Source organism: Pholcus phalangioides, unplaced genomic scaffold (genome assembly GCF_987345545.1).
Source record: "Pholcus phalangioides strain wild (caught in Gottingen) unplaced genomic scaffold, Ppha-v1.0 ptg000016l_1, whole genome shotgun sequence".
Classification (NCBI taxonomy): domain Eukaryota; kingdom Metazoa; phylum Arthropoda; class Arachnida; order Araneae; family Pholcidae; genus Pholcus; species Pholcus phalangioides.
The window spans coordinates 14,800,041-14,818,974 of NW_028301609.1; the positions used below are offsets into that span (position 1 = coordinate 14,800,041).

General features: G+C 33.5%; 1 protein-coding gene across 4 annotated transcripts in view; it reads right to left on the reverse strand.

Annotated features, from left to right (window-relative positions):
• LRR (capping protein regulator and myosin 1 linker 1 leucine rich repeat protein) overlaps positions 1-18,934 on the reverse strand; it is a 124,503-nt gene that overhangs the window by 47,109 nt on the left and 58,460 nt on the right. For all 4 annotated transcript variants that reach the window (XM_089245681.1, XM_089245683.1, XM_089245682.1 and 1 more), the window contains exons 10-24: positions 18,088-18,182; positions 17,058-17,099; positions 16,716-16,903; positions 16,157-16,234; positions 14,336-14,523; positions 13,351-13,502; positions 12,622-12,721; positions 9,931-10,089; positions 8,840-8,977; positions 6,879-6,972; positions 6,574-6,672; positions 3,646-3,780; positions 1,733-1,849; positions 1,576-1,638; positions 969-1,078 (exon numbers count right to left, since the gene is read on the reverse strand). In XM_089245681.1, the coding sequence (XP_089101807.1) occupies positions 969-1,078; positions 1,576-1,638; positions 1,733-1,849; positions 3,646-3,780; positions 6,574-6,672; positions 6,879-6,972; positions 8,840-8,977; positions 9,931-10,089; positions 12,622-12,721; positions 13,351-13,502; positions 14,336-14,523; positions 16,157-16,234; positions 16,716-16,903; positions 17,058-17,099; positions 18,088-18,182 (1,758 nt within the window). The remainder of the gene's footprint in view (positions 1-968; positions 1,079-1,575; positions 1,639-1,732; positions 1,850-3,645; positions 3,781-6,573; positions 6,673-6,878; positions 6,973-8,839; positions 8,978-9,930; positions 10,090-12,621; positions 12,722-13,350; positions 13,503-14,335; positions 14,524-16,156; positions 16,235-16,715; positions 16,904-17,057; positions 17,100-18,087; positions 18,183-18,934) is intronic.

Here is an 18,934-nt window from a genome sequence, read left to right on the forward strand (position 1 = left end):
TGACGGCAAAGTGTTGGTTGGCTATGTTGGCTTTTTTCGTTTTCCAACTTCAAGGTGCAAATGTGAGCAAATCTCTCCCATTTGAAAAAGTCTTTTCAGAGAGAAAGAGCAATTACTCCTATAATATTTAGAAAATTCACACAACATGCAAAAAAAATAACCTACAGAGTTGTTTATTTCTGAATTTGGAAGACAGATGGCAACACATCTTTAACATACGTAACAAGCATTCCTCAGAAACAAACTTTAAATCAGGTATAGAACACATAGATGCACATTCTGAGATGTACTGATTCGTTTAAAGTTCCGCAGAGAAATATTCATGAGGAGCATATATGGTGTTAGTAAAGGTTCAATGAGGACCTTGCATCCGTCTTTATCGGAAGGATTCAACACATTGAACGATCGTTATAATGCGCATTCCATTACAGCGATCGATAGGATAAGTGTTTAGGAAGGAAGTGTATCGATAAGGAAATGTTTTCCTGTAATGACGTACCTATATGTTTACCTATCAATAAAACAACCACCCAATATAACATTTGTTTTTGACAGAATGATGAGGTCAATGAAAAGAGTGTCGACTGTGCAAAAATACAGAATCGAAACAATTAGGAACTGAAGAGCATTTTTGTACTTTAAAAAATAATGGGCTCCAGCCCAGGGCCTAAGACGATTCTCATAACTTTGTTTTTTCAAACTATTCATTTACCATAGAAGGGCCTGTTTAAAGTCTGGCCCCTAGGACCAAAACCAAAGATCCCAGCCTAGGAGCCCTGCTACAGGATGTGAGAGTAATGACAATGAAAACCAAGATGTTTGATAAGAAACTCTGGTGATTTAAGGAATTCTGCTAGACTTAATAATTTTCTGAGATGTGATTTAATAACAGGGGACAATACACTTGAGTCTTGATTTTTCTCCGACTGAACACAATGCTATAACTTAGATGGTATTGAAAAGCTTACCTGACTTTATTCATTATACTAGTTCCACACTGATCGATTAAGGCATGATGGACGAAGTCAACGGGTATAACTCCTTTTTCTTGGCACAACTTTTCTAGATCACGGCGAACCTTATAATGAAAAGATGTATAGGGTATGTACAACAAATGAGGGTAAACAATAAAAATAATGCATGAAGGTTTGAGTGCATTATATATATATAAACTTCACAAACATTAGAAAACGTTCATGACTTAAATATCTATATTCATTAAAAACCTGGTAATTGGAAATAGATATTCATGCCCAAAATACAGAGTTTTTTTCATTCACTTGAAGAGTTTTTCAACCTTTCATGTTTTCATATTATGGTAAACCTACTCTCATTGCTAAAAAATTTAGTATGCAATTTATAGTAATTGAGTTAGTCTACATTAAGGAACCACAACTCAAATTGAAGATATTCAATGGGTCAAAAATAAATAAATCCACTGAATAAATGGAATAAAGCAGAAAAATACATGTGAAAATAAATGTATTGGCATAAATGCTTTTTTAATTATAAGTTGGGGGAAGGGGATACCTACAGAAAGCAGCAAAAACCAAGTCAACTGATAATATTACTCACATCTTCTCCTATGATATTTGGACACTGGTCTTCCACACACTTCAACATACAAGAAGCAGTGCTCTGCATAAAATACAAACAGTTGCTCAGAGAGGGATATTTCAAAATAATTAACCATTAATCTATAAAAAATTAAGAGCAATAAGCAATAAACTACCATGACATGACTTTGCACTGTGTCATATAGTTCGTTGACAAATTCCTGTAGCCGTGTTTCAATGGGATTCCCAGAATCTTCCTGTTGTAGGACCACTTCATGCAGTCTGGCTAGTAACTGAAAAATTAAAATAAATATAATTCACAGCATGCCAAACTATATCAAAATTGAAAACATTAGCCATTTTAAGCTTGTAACATGATTACCTCATTTTTTAAATACTTGTTAAAATCAAAGAAATAAGGTGAGTTTCTTAACTTATATCATACTAATTGATAGATAACCATCTGAAAAGCAGGATGCAGTCATCCTAACCAAAATAATATTCAATATTTTTTGCTATGAAATATGAAGAACTTTCGCACCTTTTATTTATGTTTTTTTTCAATACAGAAAGAATAAGCACGTCATATATATACTTTAAGAGAATTAGCATATTATGTTGAATCTCTGAAAAACTAATGGGTAGATTTTAATGAAATTTGGTACAAATACACAGTTATAACAGAGAAAGAGATGCATAGTATAAGTCATAATAAAAAAGTATAGTACACATGCATGATTGTCAGTAAAGCTCATCATTGCAAGAATGTCCAAAATCCATGTTGCCAGATTGAACCAAAAATGAGTCTAATACGATGGTTCCGCTCTCAGTCAGACAGGTGGCGTAGTGTGACAGCATACTGGACAAGAGGCAGTTAAGGAGTTCCTAAAGAAATCGGTCCCACTCCTGCGGCAACGCAGTTTTCAGCTTCGGGAGGGTTCTTAGGGGAATGCAAGATGCAATCGCCCTCCCAAGAGCATCCCAGACATGTTCTATACGATTTATGTCAGGAGATCTGGTTGGTCAATCCATATGCTGAATTTTCTTACTTTCCAGATAATCGTTGACCAGGTGAGCCTGATGTGGACAAGTGGTCATCCAAGAACAGGAACCGAAGGCCAATTGCACCCCTAAGAAGTCCAACATAAGGCACTAAGATCTCCTTTCTATACCTCCTAGCAGTCAGGGACCATCTGCCAAACACATGGAGGGGTGTACGGCTGTCCAACATGATGCCTGCCCAGACCATGACACCTCAACCACCATAGTGGTCCATTTCTCTGATGTGGGAAGAATGGTATCGGATCCCAAGCTCTCTCCAGATAAAGGTACATCAAGAAACAGTGTCCAGGCTGAATCTTGACTCATCTGTGAAGAGCACGGTGCTCCATTGAAGTGTGATCCAAGGCTGATGTTGCCTGCACCATGCTAAATGTGTTCTCTTGTATGCTGCAGTGAGCGGGATGCAAACAGAGGGTTTTCTGCCATAAAGCTTTCTTTCACGAAGCCTTCGAGCAACAGTAAACCGTGGAACTTGAGTTCCAGTGGCAGCATGCAGCTCACGTGAGTGCTGTGATGCTGTAGCAGTCCTGTGGCACCACGTTCAAAGTGCCAAATAATGATCCTCATTGCTTGTGATGGCTCTTCGAACACCTTGTCCAGGTATTCTCGATATGTAACCGGGCATTACATCAAGCTCTGTAGCCACCTGCACTTTTGATTGCCTTACCAATCTATTGATGATTCTACATGTCATTTCATCATCCATACGTTTGCGGCTACTATCTCTCTCATTTTATCTGATAGTTTATAAAATTTACCCAACTCTTGCAAGAAACACAGCAAATGTTGTTGAGGAGTATCAGCACATGAATAGTGCAAAACGCCTCATGCGCTTATCATCCCCTCCATGGTCACAGCTCCGCCCACATGCACATGTATGCTTACGTATTCGACACTGAATATTTACATACTTCTTGGGCTGCATTATTAGTACCTTTAGTTCAGTACTTTCTGTGAAAATAAACGTGCAAATTCTCTTGATTTTGCATACAATTGTAATATATTTTTAATGTATCAACATTATTACTTGTTTGGCATTATTGGCATCACCAAGAAAACCCTCAGCTCGTTCTACTTCATCTGAAAGTGATGCACCATCAACAGCAGCTTTTTTCACATTATTCACTGTGTCCTGCACATGAACCATCAATCGATCGACAGTCTATACATAGCAAAGAAAAATTAAGAATTTAATGCAGCTATCGATCTAAAACTATCAAATTAATCTAAAACTATCAAATTAATCTAAAACTATCAAATTAATCTAAAACTATCAAATTAATCTAAAACTATCAAATTAATCTAAAACTATCAAATTAATCTAAAACTATCAAATTAATCTAAAACTATCAAATTAATCTAAAACTATCAAATCATAATTTTTTACACAGTAAAGTCTCCATAGAATTAATTCCCTTTATCTTAAAATTTGGCATAACAAAAAAAAATTCAACATAAAGTACAATAATGAAGTGCGGGAGAATTACAGCAGAAGCTTAGCTACATACAAAAATTTGTTAAGCATTCAAATCTCACTTATGCAAAATCACATAATACAAAAAAATATGTGCTTCCCCCCTCCCCCCGTCAAATAACAATAATACTCTATGGCAGGGGTTAGCAAACTGTCCGTCGAGGCACCCACACTCCCTGGTATACCACCAACTTTTATCAGGGGTGCTTTGGAGCAGCAGCCTGACAAACGCTTCTTTGTTAAACTGCTCTGCGGAGTCGTGGATAATCATTGATTAGGATAAAGGGCGCCACAGATGGGAAAACTTTGAGAGCCCCTGCTCTATGGTCATTTACATTCACACTTTTTTCTACAATATTTTATCGATCAACAAAAACCAATATTTTAGACACAAGAAAGAAAAAGTTTTGTTTCACATGCTTGGAAGTGTTGAATAATGCATATATGTGAGTTTATTGCCACTAAAATCAAACAACTACTATTATGGCAAGTGTGCTATGGGTTGGCAATCCCTGGTATGTCTTGTTTATGTATATGAAATTTCCAATAACTGTTTTAAAAAAAGTTGCGATCTCTACAAAGTACAGAACCACTAGTAGCAGTATAATTTTTACAAATTACACAGAAAAAGACCTATGCTTCTAACAGGCCTTTCCTACTCACACACAGGTTCCATTTATTGTTGTCATTTTTAAATATAACTGAGTTTGAGAAAAAAATCCTACAGAGGGAAATTATTTTTAATGAGCTATATATATATATATATATATATATTCATCGACAGTTCTCCATAATATATTCATTTTATTGAAGGAAATGAAATTGGATTAACAAGAAAAAAACTGCTTTGGTCTTTCTCTCAACTTTCCATTAACAAAGTATATGAGTTTCTTACATAGACAGAGAGACTACTGTATTTTAATTTCTCTTACTAAATACAAATACAAATACAAATACAAATACAACTAAAAATCCTACAACTACTATCGTCAAATGGGGTGACTTGGATGCATGCTCTAATTTTTTATTTCAGGTGATGCCATAACTACTACGAATGAAATAGAGAGGTGGTTCCAGGTCTGGCTGCAAGAGTGAGCTTCCATGATTAAAAATTGTGCCCGAATCTTTCATAATTATCCCACTTTTTTTATGTCTACACTTCTCAACCTGGATTTTAAGGTTTCGTGGAACCATTGCAAAACTTTGTTTACAGTGCTTACATGTTAGTCTTGATTGAAGTTTGCCTTGGTAGATATACTTATTGTTTCAATTGTGGATGATAAATTATATAATTAAATCAATATGTTAATTAATGGTTGTATGATTAATGAATCATCTAAGAATTATGAGGTGACATAGGGACATTTTATAATATTTTCTCAAGGAAAAGGAATAACCATTGATGACCTGGATAGTCTAAACCCCAGAGGAGTCTTCAACCAGTAGTACTAATCATAGTAGAACTAAAAATAAACAAACAGCATAGGAAACAGAAAAGTGAAGCCAGCCTTTTCATGCCAGAAGATTCCGAGATTGATGCTCCTGCAGAACAAGAGATGAAAGATAAACATGAAAGGTGAGATGTGGTATACATCTGACTATTGAAAAAGATAAATCCTCCAAAACAGGCATGTCTGACTAGGCAAATTTCCATTGCAGATGTGAAAGAAAAATTTCCAGCAATCTAAATATTTGAAATAAAAACAAAATTTATGTATTTATACTTTTTTATTTGTCCCGAATTATTTCCAGTGGGTGAGATGAAAACATTGTTCCAGATACGTTTTCACAAGACTTCAAGATTGCAAAACAAGCAGCAGTTCGATGGACAAATACATTTATTTATAGAACAGCAATTTACACGTATTTTCAAGCTAATCAGAGAGCTAACAACTTTTTCGCAAAGTTCAATCACAACTGACTTTTCATCGAATCTCTCCCCTTGTGATCACCTCACTATTTATAGCTCTGGTCGAAACTTCGAGAAAAAGGATATTCCACAAATTTCTATTTCATAGTACCAGGTTTGTGGCGCCACTGTCTGGAGGGGCGTAACCCTCTGGAATGTTCTCTCCAACCCTCCACCAGTTCTCCGCCAATCGCAAGTCTTTGCGCTAAACTGAAACCGGCATCAACTGCAGTTGCCAACAGATTTTGACATTTCTAAGAACCATCAAACAAATCGCACCATCTATCATCTATAGATCATAACAATATGCTTTGATAGGTGAAACATCAAGATAATTGACTCTCCCCACCTGACGGAGTGACTGGGGTATGACTTTGAATGCATTTTTCTCCATCATAATAAGTTACAAAACTATTATCATTGCATAAAAAATAACCAAAAACTTCTTTCTCGGGTGCACCTTTTAGTAAAATATGTTAATTTATAAGATAATAATACAGAAAATGTTCAAAATTTGTAATCAAGTCATCCAATTTGATGGTATGTTTAGTATTTTTTAATAATATTATTACCTGCTGTGTTGAGCTTAGCAAAAAACCTTGTTGCAACCGGAAAGCTCGGCTGTTAGTATATTTCTTAGGTGAAACATTTCGATGCAAGCTCTCCTCTATCTATAACATGAAAAAAAACTTCAAGAATAAGCAATGATGAATACAAATGATTTAATTTTTTTTTTTGTTAATTTTTTTTTTTGTTTCTATTTTTTTCTGCAAGGAATCAACACCGAACCTTTGATTAATTTCAAACACAATAGTGTTAGGGAAAATACAACTTCTTGATACTAAGAAAGAAAGAAGGAACATATACTATACTTCACCTTTCTAAGGGCAGCTTCAGTTTTTTCAGGTGCAATTTTCATGGCAGCAGTTGCATCAAAAATTGGACATGGCATGTACTTCAGAGTGAAATTTCTAGAAATTAAAACATCAAATGAAATTAGATTCCTGTATAACAAGAATTACATTCGAACACAAAAGAAAAAGAATAATTCCGACAATATTTTATATTTTCCCCAATTGATTCACAATTTTTTTTTCCTTGGTTGTTATTCTGTTTGTAATGCTATTTCTCTTGAATATCCTGATGTTGCATCATCCAAGGCGCTGTCTGCTCATGTTTTTATATTATTGCATATTGATGTTTTATATATATTCTTCTATTCTAAGTCCAGCACCTACAGCTATCGTCCTTATTGTTATACATCTGGGACCTCTTGTCCATATCGTACATTTTGGGTAGACTTAGTGGTAGATGTGATGGGGGAATAAATTGGATTTCTATGCTTGATGGGGTGCTCTGGGCCTACTGGGATGTTTGACGACTTTCCTACAGGCTCCCTATATGATAAAGGTCCCTGTTGGAATGTTAACGTGGAAGTGTGTTTGGTTCTCAAGCATACCCCAATCAACTAGAAATTCCTCAGATTAATGTTTACAAGGTGCATGTACAGTTAAATACAGGATTACAGTACAAGAATTATATATTTCGGGGGATTAATGTTTTACAATGGTGGAAAAGTCACAGTAAAACTAAAAAAAACTTACAAGCTGCAAGGCAAAAAAGTATTGGTTACTACCAGGGCCCGAATGTTGATGCCATTTGTATTTTTTTTACATTTTTTAACACTTTTTTACTTTTAATGCATTTTTTTCAAATGTTAGGGTATTTTTTGGCATTTTTAGGATATTTTTTCGCTTTTTCAATTTTTTTTTTTTCAAAAAAAGTAGACTAGATTTTTTTAAAACCAAAAATGTGTTAATTTCATCACTTCATTTGTATCATCCTTTATGGAATAGAGGCAAAGTTAGTAACAATTCCACCACGGGCGGAGATACAGGGAGCATGGGGAGGCATTGATCCCCACCCCAGCGTCAAAGGTGGAGTCATATGGACTTTTTTTTTGTTAAATAAAAAAAAGTTCATTGAGAACCTGGTAGTACTTGCATGTATTACAGGGAAAATTTTCAAATCTGCAAATTCATGTTGAACGATTTTGAACCTAAGGAATATTTGAAAAATAGATGGCATAAATATAAGATCAAAACTTCAGCACTCTGTTTTTCCATTATCCAGTTCTTGCAGAAAGGGATGAAGCTTACTGATGCTATCGGTAAAGTCAAAGAAGTTCTTTAGGTATGCTAAAGGTGGGTTAGGACAATTTGGTATGAAATTCAAAAAAAAAGTAATGAGAAAAGGGGACTTTACATATCTCTCGCCTGTAGAAAATTTTTTTTCTCCACAAGGCAGTCTAAAATTTTTGAAATTGAAGAGGAATTAACTGAGTAGGTTGAGGATTTTTCCCTCAAATATTCCCAATCACATCTGTTAATGTTGAAATTTACCTCAAAAAACTATACTTGCAAAAATTTGTTTTCTCTTTTACATTTTTTAACTCACACATAAATTATAAATTGTTGATTTGAAAAAATTCATTGGCAATTTTTTTATGAAATTTAATTTTTAGAATAATGTAGTTTTCAAACTAAATTTTTTTTTTCACTTTTGAACATAATCAGTTTATAAAGAAATTTGTTTTGTCATTTTGATAGCATTTTTGTCAGTGTAATGGATTTTTTTTCAATTTTTAGGGCATTTTTTATTTTTATTTTTAAGGCATTCTTTTTGTATGGTCCTTTTTTTAGGACTTTTCAGGTCAACATCTGCCTTGATTACTACAATACATAGGTTCAACAGGCACTAATAAACATTCCTGTAGTATTCCTAGCAATTCACAATGTCAAATAGCTTTCAAAAGTAAAAGTTCTTAAAATTGTTTACTTTTCCAAAGCATAAGCAATGTCTTGGAAACCTTGAGGTGGAGTAGCATTCTTGTCCCATAAAATGGATTTGAGTTTGGAATTTATCTGAAGTGCTTTTGCAAGTGTCTTTGCTCCAGCAGCCCCCATATAATTGCCGCTGCAAAAAATTAAATATAAGGGAAAAGAAATTCAAATATAAAGGAAAAAAAATTAAATACAAGAAGAAATTTAAATATAAAAAAAATTAAAAAGCTAACATTCAGATGTCTAAATTTGGATAGAAAAAGATAGTCTCAGATAATAAATTACCATACATAATTAATCTTTTCAAAAAAATCACCAATCCACATAACATAATTACACCAGCCTATGACTCGCAAAAGGAAGCTATCTCAAACATCCAGGTAGCAGGCTCAAATATTGTACACTAGTGCCTTGTCCTTTTGGTAGCCATTGATATGATACAAAAATATATTATTGCTATCTCATAAAGCGTTCGCCGAAGGAATAAGAGGAATAAACCAATTATGAAAGTAATAATTTTTCATTGTGTATTTTTAAGATATAAAAGGTACATTTTTTTCTCTCTGAAAATGTGTCTCATTTTTTGAAAGCTGGCTTTTTAAATTTTTTTTTTTTCAATTTGAAATTAAATAATGCGATCTTCACGTATTCCCAGAGGATCAGCATGATCTGTCCAGGAAATATGATAGTGTTAGATTAGTAGACATCCATGCACGAACCAGGATTCAAACCTAGACCTGCACAGTGAGAAGCTAGTTCCCTAACCACTCGGCTGCCAGGCGGCTTACACACAAGTTCTAAATTTTTTGAGTTTTTATCATTGGAGGAGGGGAGTTGGCTCATATGCTCACACCCGAGTATATACACAGTATGTTTATTTTCAATTTCATATCACATAATCTAATTTTTAGAAATGTTATTTAAGTCACAAGGTTCTGAATTGATCTAAATAGATGAATGAATAGCATAATGGCAAATGAAAGGCAATAACACTGAAGCACTGAATATCAATCATTATATCAATTTATTTCAAACAATTATCTACACATATGATTGGAGTTAGAGTAGTTGTATTATATTATTTACGTGATATCAATCGATGTAAGACACTGGTTGCTTCCAAGGGCATTGATCACAACACATGTATCACCCCGAAGTTTTGAATCTGCCAAAGACAATGATTCTAGAACAGTATCTTCCTCCTGAATTAATTGCACTACAGAATCCATCACTCTAGCCATATATCTAGGAAAAATAAAGTACGAATCCTGAATTAATGGCTGTTAAAAAATGATTAACAAATTGTAATTGAAATAGCACATGGATGAACTCAAACACAACATACTCTTTTTCAATCAAAACTATCATCACAAGAAAAGAGTAGCAAATGAAATAAAACCTTTATGAAACCTGAAATCATTCCCTATTGAGTTACAATCAAGGCCAAAAATAATAGGGGAAAGGGAAGCAGAATATTCAAGGGGAAGTAAAAACATAATAATCAAAATTTACCGTGGGGGGGGGGGAAGCAAAATTATGTTTGTTCTTGCTCAGAGCACAGTTACAAGGAGCAGGTACTGCTATAGTCATAAAAGAATCAAGGATTAGCATGCTTACCACTTGAATACCAAGTAGCTTTATTGCTGTGTTTTATATGAAATATACAAAACATTTGGTAATGTGTTTTGCTTTATCTTGAAAAGAAAAGGGCATTTAGAGAATTAAAGAACGGAAGTTTAGATTTGACCGCATATAATGATACAAGGAAAAAGTTGAAGAAAGCAATTAGAGATAGTAAGAAAGTGGAATCTAGATTGGCAGATAATATTGACACATAAACCCAAAATCATCTTTAGGTATGTTAATAATGGATGCACTGTATCTGTTGGTCCATTAGTCAAAGGGTCTAGGGTAGAGAGGCAACAAAAACATGTAAGGTATTAAATGACTTTTTCATGTCAAGAGTTTTCAACAAAGACAGTGATATTTCAAGTAGGGGTGAACCTTGGATTGATAAAGAACTCAATGGAATTCAAGTTGATGATGGGGGAAAGTCCTCCAACTTCTTAGGAATGTATATGCTAGCAAGGCACCAAGACCAGATGACATTTATACAGGAGTCCTTAGGGAATGCACTAATGAGCTGTTTTTACCAACCGCACAGATCTACAGGAGTAATGTGGTTGAAGGTGTTGTCCCACAGGATTGGAAACTTCCTATCTTTAAAACGGGTAGTAGGGGAACCATCTAAAATTATTGCCCAGTAAGTTTAACTAGCTCCCTCTTCAAAATACTGGAAATTAACAACAGGCAACTCATAAAAAGGATGGAGAATAATAATGTTTTGTCTGAAAATCAGCATTGGCTCAAGAAGGGGGAAAGTCATGCATAACCAACCTCTTTTGCTTCTATGATCATGTGACTAAGGCTTCAGGAAAAGGGAAAAGCGTCGACCTGGCCTATCTTGATTTTCAAAAGGCTTTCGATCAGGTCTAATGTGGTAAACTCTTGAAGTATTGGCTGGGATTGGGGGCGACTTATTGAACTGGATAGAATTGTGGTTGCAAGATAGGTCACAGTGGGTTATGGTGAATGGGGAGTTTTCTGGATTGGACAGGCATCACAAAGAGAGTCCCTCAGGGAAGTGTCCTCGGACCCATACTCTTTTCAATTTTTATCGATAAACTCTATCAGGAAATTGATGAGATTGTTAGAAAATTTGTGGTTGTTAAATTAATAGGTGTAGTTGGGAATCCAAGAGAGAGGGGAGCTGCTTCTGGACAACTCATTTTGGTTTGAACAACCCATGATTCACTTACGAGCTAAATGGGAAAACTATTTCAGATGCAACTAGGCTTGCCGCTTTGGGAATTCTCATTGATGAGCGGCTTACGTTTTCTGAACATTGTTTGGCGGTGGTCAAAAAAAACCAATAGAATTCTTTGTTTGATTCTAAAAGTTTTCTTTGCATTATCCCAGAGTTAACCTTCCATTTTTTCCAGGCTTAGTTTGTCCTGACTTAGAGTAAAGTTTTGGAGGCCCTATCTTCAGTCGAAGGGGGTGCAAAGAAAAGCCACTAGATCACTGTCGGTATGCAAAGCTTGAGGTATGAATAAAGACATAATTCGTTAAATGTTTTCTTTGGAAAACCATAGGAGTCCTGGGGATATGATTAAAGTATTTAAGATTTTCAAGGGGATCGATATGATGGATCATGAAATACTGTTATGCCATCTTTCAAATTCTTTAACTTGGAAACACTAGTTTCGATTAGTTGTGGATAATTCTAGGTTATTGTGTCGCAGGGAGTTTTTCTCTAAAAGGATTGTAAATGTATGGAATAGCTTACCTTCTGATGTCATGAATTCCCCATGATAGACACCTTCAAGAATAGATATAATAAGATGGGTGGGAGTAATTGAGAAGCTATCCATATTTAAAGAATGGCAACTGCATTGTATGGACATATTTTAGCTGTTTAGTTACTTTTTCTGGCTTTCTTTCAGACTACGACAACCATAATTTTATACAGGCTTTTTTCTAAAACCTTTTTCCTTTTTTTCCAGCCATCTTGTTGGGCAATTCGTCTGTTGTGGTTTCTGATTTTGTATTTGAATTTCTTTGTATAAACAATATGTGTTTGATGGCTTTTCTTTTCGAGTTCACCTCAGCATAATATCCAGAAAATATTTTTTTCCTTGATATGTATTTTGTTTATACATCATGGCTTGTACATATTTTGAGTGAATTCAATTTCAATCAATTCACACTACTTACTTTGGTTTTATGTTGAGAAAGTTACGCCCAAGAGAAAGATGTTTTATGGATTTATTTTTGGCAACAGCTGTAACAATGTTGGCCAGATCAACATCAAAACCTGTAAACAAACATGTAATTAGAGTAAGAAAATTAAAAGCTAGTGTAATTCAAATATAATTGTAATGCATGAGTGAAATCATGGAAATAGACTGAAAGTAAATAGACTAAAAAAATAAACGCTTATCACAAGAAATGTTAAATTAAGATATGATAAAAAAAATTCTCAAGATAATTACGATGGATTTATTTACTAGCTGATGTATAATTAAAAATGAAACCATTTTAATTATAATTTAAGTTAAACATTTACTATGAAACTAAAGAAAGCTTGCTAGTTCAAATGCTGAAGTCATTGGACCAAATAATGTTTTGAAATCATTTTGCTAATTATCTCTTTTCTGAATTTTCAAAACCATGTTTGTTAGCTGCTGTGTATATTTTTTAACTTAACTTTTTCCCCATTGGATGTGTATGTCTAGAATATACAGATGTTCCAAAATCCACAAAAGGTCCAACATCCATAATTAGCAGACCTGATGGGATTTCTGACTTTGTAACACACACACACAACTAACCAATTAATGTCAAGTTAATTCGATATAAACCCAAAGGTGGAGGGATTGTTTGATGTGAAACAAAATGGCACAGTTCATGCACAAAACCAAGAACAAATAATGTTTTTCTCACCATTATCACTGATATCCAAGCTGCAAAGGCAACGAATTCCAGGTAGACAAGATTCAAGAACCAATGCACCGTGTGACTTAAGCTCATTGTTACTCAAATCCAGCGCCATATCTGTTGCTATTTCATTGCATGCTAAACCCAGAAGCATAGCCCTACAAAATAAAGGGAAAACTATTTTTCAGGATAAAGAAAAGTCTTGGTCGATTCTTGAAATGAATAGTTATTTTTATACAGAATTATATCATTTTAAAATGTTCATACCAAACATGTTCACATCTATGAAATCCCACTTTTTAAGAAGAAAAGTTACTAAGCATTCCCAAACATATAAAAATCTGTATGATTTTAAAATGAACAAAAATTTCATTCAATTGAATATAGGTATATACTTCTACTAACAAAATATTTCTTTACTAGGCAATCCTTTTAATAAATATTTATAATTTTGATGTATCATTTGATAGCCTGAGGTCAAAGTGAAAAGCAGTTCAGGTATTTCAATCCAAGGCAAGATTTTGTCTTAATTTCTCTATTTAATAATTTACCACTAATAACCGAAGATTTGTGCTTTAACTGAAAATGAAGTAACTGGTTTTGTTTTAAATTTTGGCCAATGGCTCAATAACCTGAAAGAATTATGTAATTGCCACAATAGCTCTAGCCATAAAAGTTCGCGAGTGATTCTAGCTCAATTATTTGTATGTAATGCTATAGTTATTGACACACGCTGATGAAATAATTAGATTGGCAATATTGTGTGACAGACGACAGATCAATCTTGAACGTTAATAGAAGCTTCATATCAAAAATAAAGAAGTTAATAACATAGGCGGAGATAGACTTGGAAGTCTGGGGGGACATGGTCATTATTGCTGGGGGAGGGGCACGATGATGTCAATTCATATAAACATATATATTACATTAGATCAGTCAATCCAGCCCTCTCCACCCATAGTTAATAAATGTAAATATTGCATCCGCATACTTTAAGGCCTCAACTGGTAATCGAATCCCAGACATATTCAGCTGCTTTAGAGCCACTGTGCTTGAGAAGAAAGCTTTAAATGAAGGTGGCACTATGACTTCTTTGGTTTTTTTGGCTGAAAATTGGTTTCTTGATAAAATTAATGCAGCCAGCTTTTGAGTGCAACCTCGAAGTAGAGCACCAAAAACCTAAAAATCAAAAGTAAATTTTAATACACACAATAAGTTTTTTTTTAATATATATATATATCTATATATATAAAATTAATTTTCTGTCTGTCTGTGTGCGTGTATGTTCTCTATACAAATCTACAATTTTAGATCGATTGTCGCCAAATTTTGCATATATACCAAATGGGACCCGACTTGAACGATAGGCTACTTTAAAATTTCGTCAGCCCAGGGCAAATGCCCCAAATGGGCAAAAAACTGTCCGGCAACAATGGTTTTTGGGCCTCAACAATCACTTTCCGAACGTTTACTTTGGTTACCGTGGTTCCCTAGCAATGCGTTTCAGACGTGTATATGCCTTTACAATGGTTTGTCACTTCTTTAATCCTGTTAGTATATGTATAATAGTTTATGCCTTTATAATGGTTTGCCACATTTTCAATATACTCTCAGTAATGAGGCTTTTTGTATAGACGTCATAATCATCATCAGCATCGCTTTGAGAGTCAGGAAAAGGGTGATCCTCATAGAAATCAGTGCTAAAATTGTTGATTTTACTGTATAAATGCGGAAATTAGTGGGATTTTCCGCCCCATCAATAATTTTAAAAATTGTATTGAATTCTCGATTTTTGAAATATTCAGTTCGCTTAGAGATATACGAAGCCCAAGAGATTAAATATGAAGTAATTAGCCAAACCTATTCTTTTGAGTTGGATATTCGAGCAATATCATTGATTTCATTTATATCTTCTCAAGTATGAAAATGAATGTCTCCATATTGTCTCTTTTGATATTTATTTTCATAAATTCAAGTGGGTTAGGATATTTTAAAATTAGTTATGAGCCCGTGAAAAGTGCATCGAAAAAATTCCACAGCTTTAACTAAGGATTTTTGGAAGCTGGAACAGACAGATGGTTAACTTGAAGTTCAGGGGGGGGGGGGGGTGATCGAAATACCTAGCGCCCCTTAAAAAAAATAAAAATATATATTCATTTCTACGTTGCTGTGTAAATCTAGATTTGTTTATGTCATGAATCGCGCAGGTCGCCATATTGGTTAACTTGGACACGGTTTGTATGTCCCTCAAGAAAAAGAGAGGGAGGTATCACGTGATCCAAAAAAGCCTCACTGAAGAAAACCCGGGCAGCGCCGGGTATTATAGCTAGTATTTCAATACAATGAATGATTTCACATACAGTATATTAGAAGAAAAAAAGCTCCCAAAAATTTGCATGAAAGTTAACAAACATGTGATAATTTGAGCATAAGGGTATTTTCACTGATTTAACCAAATGAAGTCCAAAACACATATATAAAGGTTATACAGTCAAATGCTCATTTTTACAATCTCATACAAACTTCAACAATTGGTTTGTAAAAACCAAAAGTTCATAAATGGGAAAGTCGTTTAAAGAAATGGCACCATATTTGAAACCAGGGGAATAATTTGTAAAATCAATCATTGCCTATATAAAAATCTGTGTCTTCAACATGTTAATATTTTAAATATAGATGGATCCTTCATAAAACAAAAAAATAGAAATGGACATCAAAAATAGTGTACATTTTCTGACATAATAAATTGTATTAAACATCAATAGTAGAGAGAGGATGTTGTATAATAAACTTATTTCACACTCATACATACCATATCCAAAGCACATTCTGTTCCAGATAGATCTAAGTGAGCAAGAGCATTTGGCTGTGCAAGAAAATTGTAAAGATTCTGAAATTAAGAAAAAAAATTGGAAATGTTATTAACCACTAGGCTATTTCAGTTGTTATAAAGGTATTAGTCAATTGGTCCTTTCTAAAATAAAACATATATACATTCAAATCACACTCATACAAATACAACGCCACAACAGGCAAAATGCCCAACAAGGTACTCATGTACAAGAAAAAATATATTCACTCTAATTTTTTTTCCATAAATAACATTATTAGTTGATTTATCAACACTCTACAATCAAAAATCTCAAAAAAACATTGTCACATCAGTTCATCAAGCTAAATTTATAAATCAACGTGATGCATATTTTTCATGATAATAAATAAATAAATAAATAAATAAATATATATATTAATAAAAAATTTATATATTACACTTTAAATTATATTCATTATTTCACACATCAGAGGTCATTAAACAGTTTTTAAAAAAAGAGTCTTTTTCTCTGATGAGTGGGAGAAAAAAAAAATCATACATTGACATCTTCCTTGAATAAGTTGTCACTGAGGTTGAGATATGTCAATGTGGAAGGCATGGCTCGATTCAGCGATAATGCATGAGCAAGAGTGTTTACTCCCTTAGATGTCAAGCCTGTTCGACTCAGATTCAAGTGTACCAGACCTTTGTGGAGCCTGGCTATTGTACCACCCATTTGACCAGCACCTATGGTAAAATAACATACAGCTATGGCATGTATTCAATTGTATTATATCATATGTATTAGACATTAACAATACAAAAAGAAACTATACAAAATTGGATTTGAAAGAAAGACATACAGACAACACAGATAAAAGGAATATAATGTTATCATTACCTTGAGTAATTTTTGCAATGATGCCACACAAGCTGTTTATTCCTGGAAAATAAAATAGAAAATTTAAAGGAAATTAACAAGGTGTGATGATACAGCTTTTTTTACTGCTACAATAAACCTTTACCACAGAAATTCATTCAGACTAATTGCCTAAAAAATAAGTAACGTTTCCAACTTGATTTAATAATTAAGAAAACAATTGAATTGAATATCAAAATTAAATATACTAAAAACTTATCTCAAAGAAGTGGGCGGTTAATTGAACATATTGATCTCTGCAAATGAGAAACAAGCTCATTTATGTGAAATAATATCTTAAAGTAGAATACTGTACTATACTAATATTGCAAAGCCTGTTAAATTGTCTTCCTCTTGATTGATAAACAACTAATATGTTTTTGTTGAAGCAATACAAAGACCACAATAAGCAAAATGCCCAATCAGGTGATTGAAAAAGATTTAATTGAAAAACATAGTTGTAAAAATATCTAAAATACATCAATTCAAAAGAGATCTAAAAGAGATAGAGAAATTATTGCTTCAATTAAAAAAAATGTGATTGTAATTTAATTGGCATCAACTGTGAAATGTCTGATAATTACCACTTATTCGTATAAATTGGTTGAAACAGCCTTCAAGGAAGATTATTTTCCCCAAGTTAAGAGTTTTTTTAATGCAAAAGGAATTTGTAAATGGTCAGAGGCATTAATGAAACATAGTAAACTTTTGATTTTTGCTAATGAAGTTAATACTAAAGTATAATTTTACAAATGATTCAGAACGAACTACTAAATTGTTAGTCTTTTATATACTTATCGTTTTGATTGTTATAATGAATGGGTCACTATAATGCATAGTCATTGTAATGAGCGTTGACTGTAATTGGTTGAACTTATGATAAAAAATAGACTGAGACTACACAGCTATGATTTAGATAAGATTACTTAGAGAATTTTTCTATAAAAAAAATGTTTTCTGCCACAACAAACTTTTTAAAAAAATTGGGAGAAAAAAAAAATGATTTGTTTACCTTTGTCTTCAATAAGATTATTTGACAAATCTAGTGTATGGAGAGCAGTGTTGGGATTTGCTATCAGTGCCATTGATAGCTTATAAGTAAAATCTCTGCAAAAAAAACCAAAATCAAAAATTGGAAAATAACAGAGTTTATATCAATGTAAAGACATGAATAGATCACTTCTAAGGCTATCTTTATTTCATAAGTACTAAAGGTGCATCAATTTCAAAACTTAATAACCATATATACTCCTGTATAAGCCGACCCCTCACTTTAGAACCACCAAAACTGCAATAAATGGAAAGCCAGTGTATGAGTCGACAAGCTGAGTCCACAAAAATCAGTGAATTTTAGGAGAGAAAAAATCATACATTTTCATGCAATCAGTTACAATGAAAAATGATTCAAACTTTCGAATCCATTTCTTCTGACTCTCTGAGCTCAATATTAACAGCCAATTCGGTGTGACATCTTCGTTTTCATCTTTAACTGTGCTGTCATCGCCATCGTCACTTTCAAAGAAGATGTCATCTTCAGTCGTGTCCATCATGTTACTAATGTGCAACATACAAATCATGAAAATCAAAAAGTCAACATTTAAAGGATTTGATGATTTATTTGGGTAGAAACTGAATTTCACGCCTAATGAGCCCACTGTCACACTAAGCCAATGTCAGGGGTTTCTCTCTCTGTCTTTAAGGCATCTTTGATAATTATTAAAAGTCCCTTTAAAAAAACCTGATTATGATTATAATCTTTAAAGGGTTTAATGAAACAAAAAAGGCTTTCGTGGCCATTGTGTAAATTAGAATTAAATTTAAAAGTTTTCAGGTTTTTCGGACAATGTGAAGTACAGTTT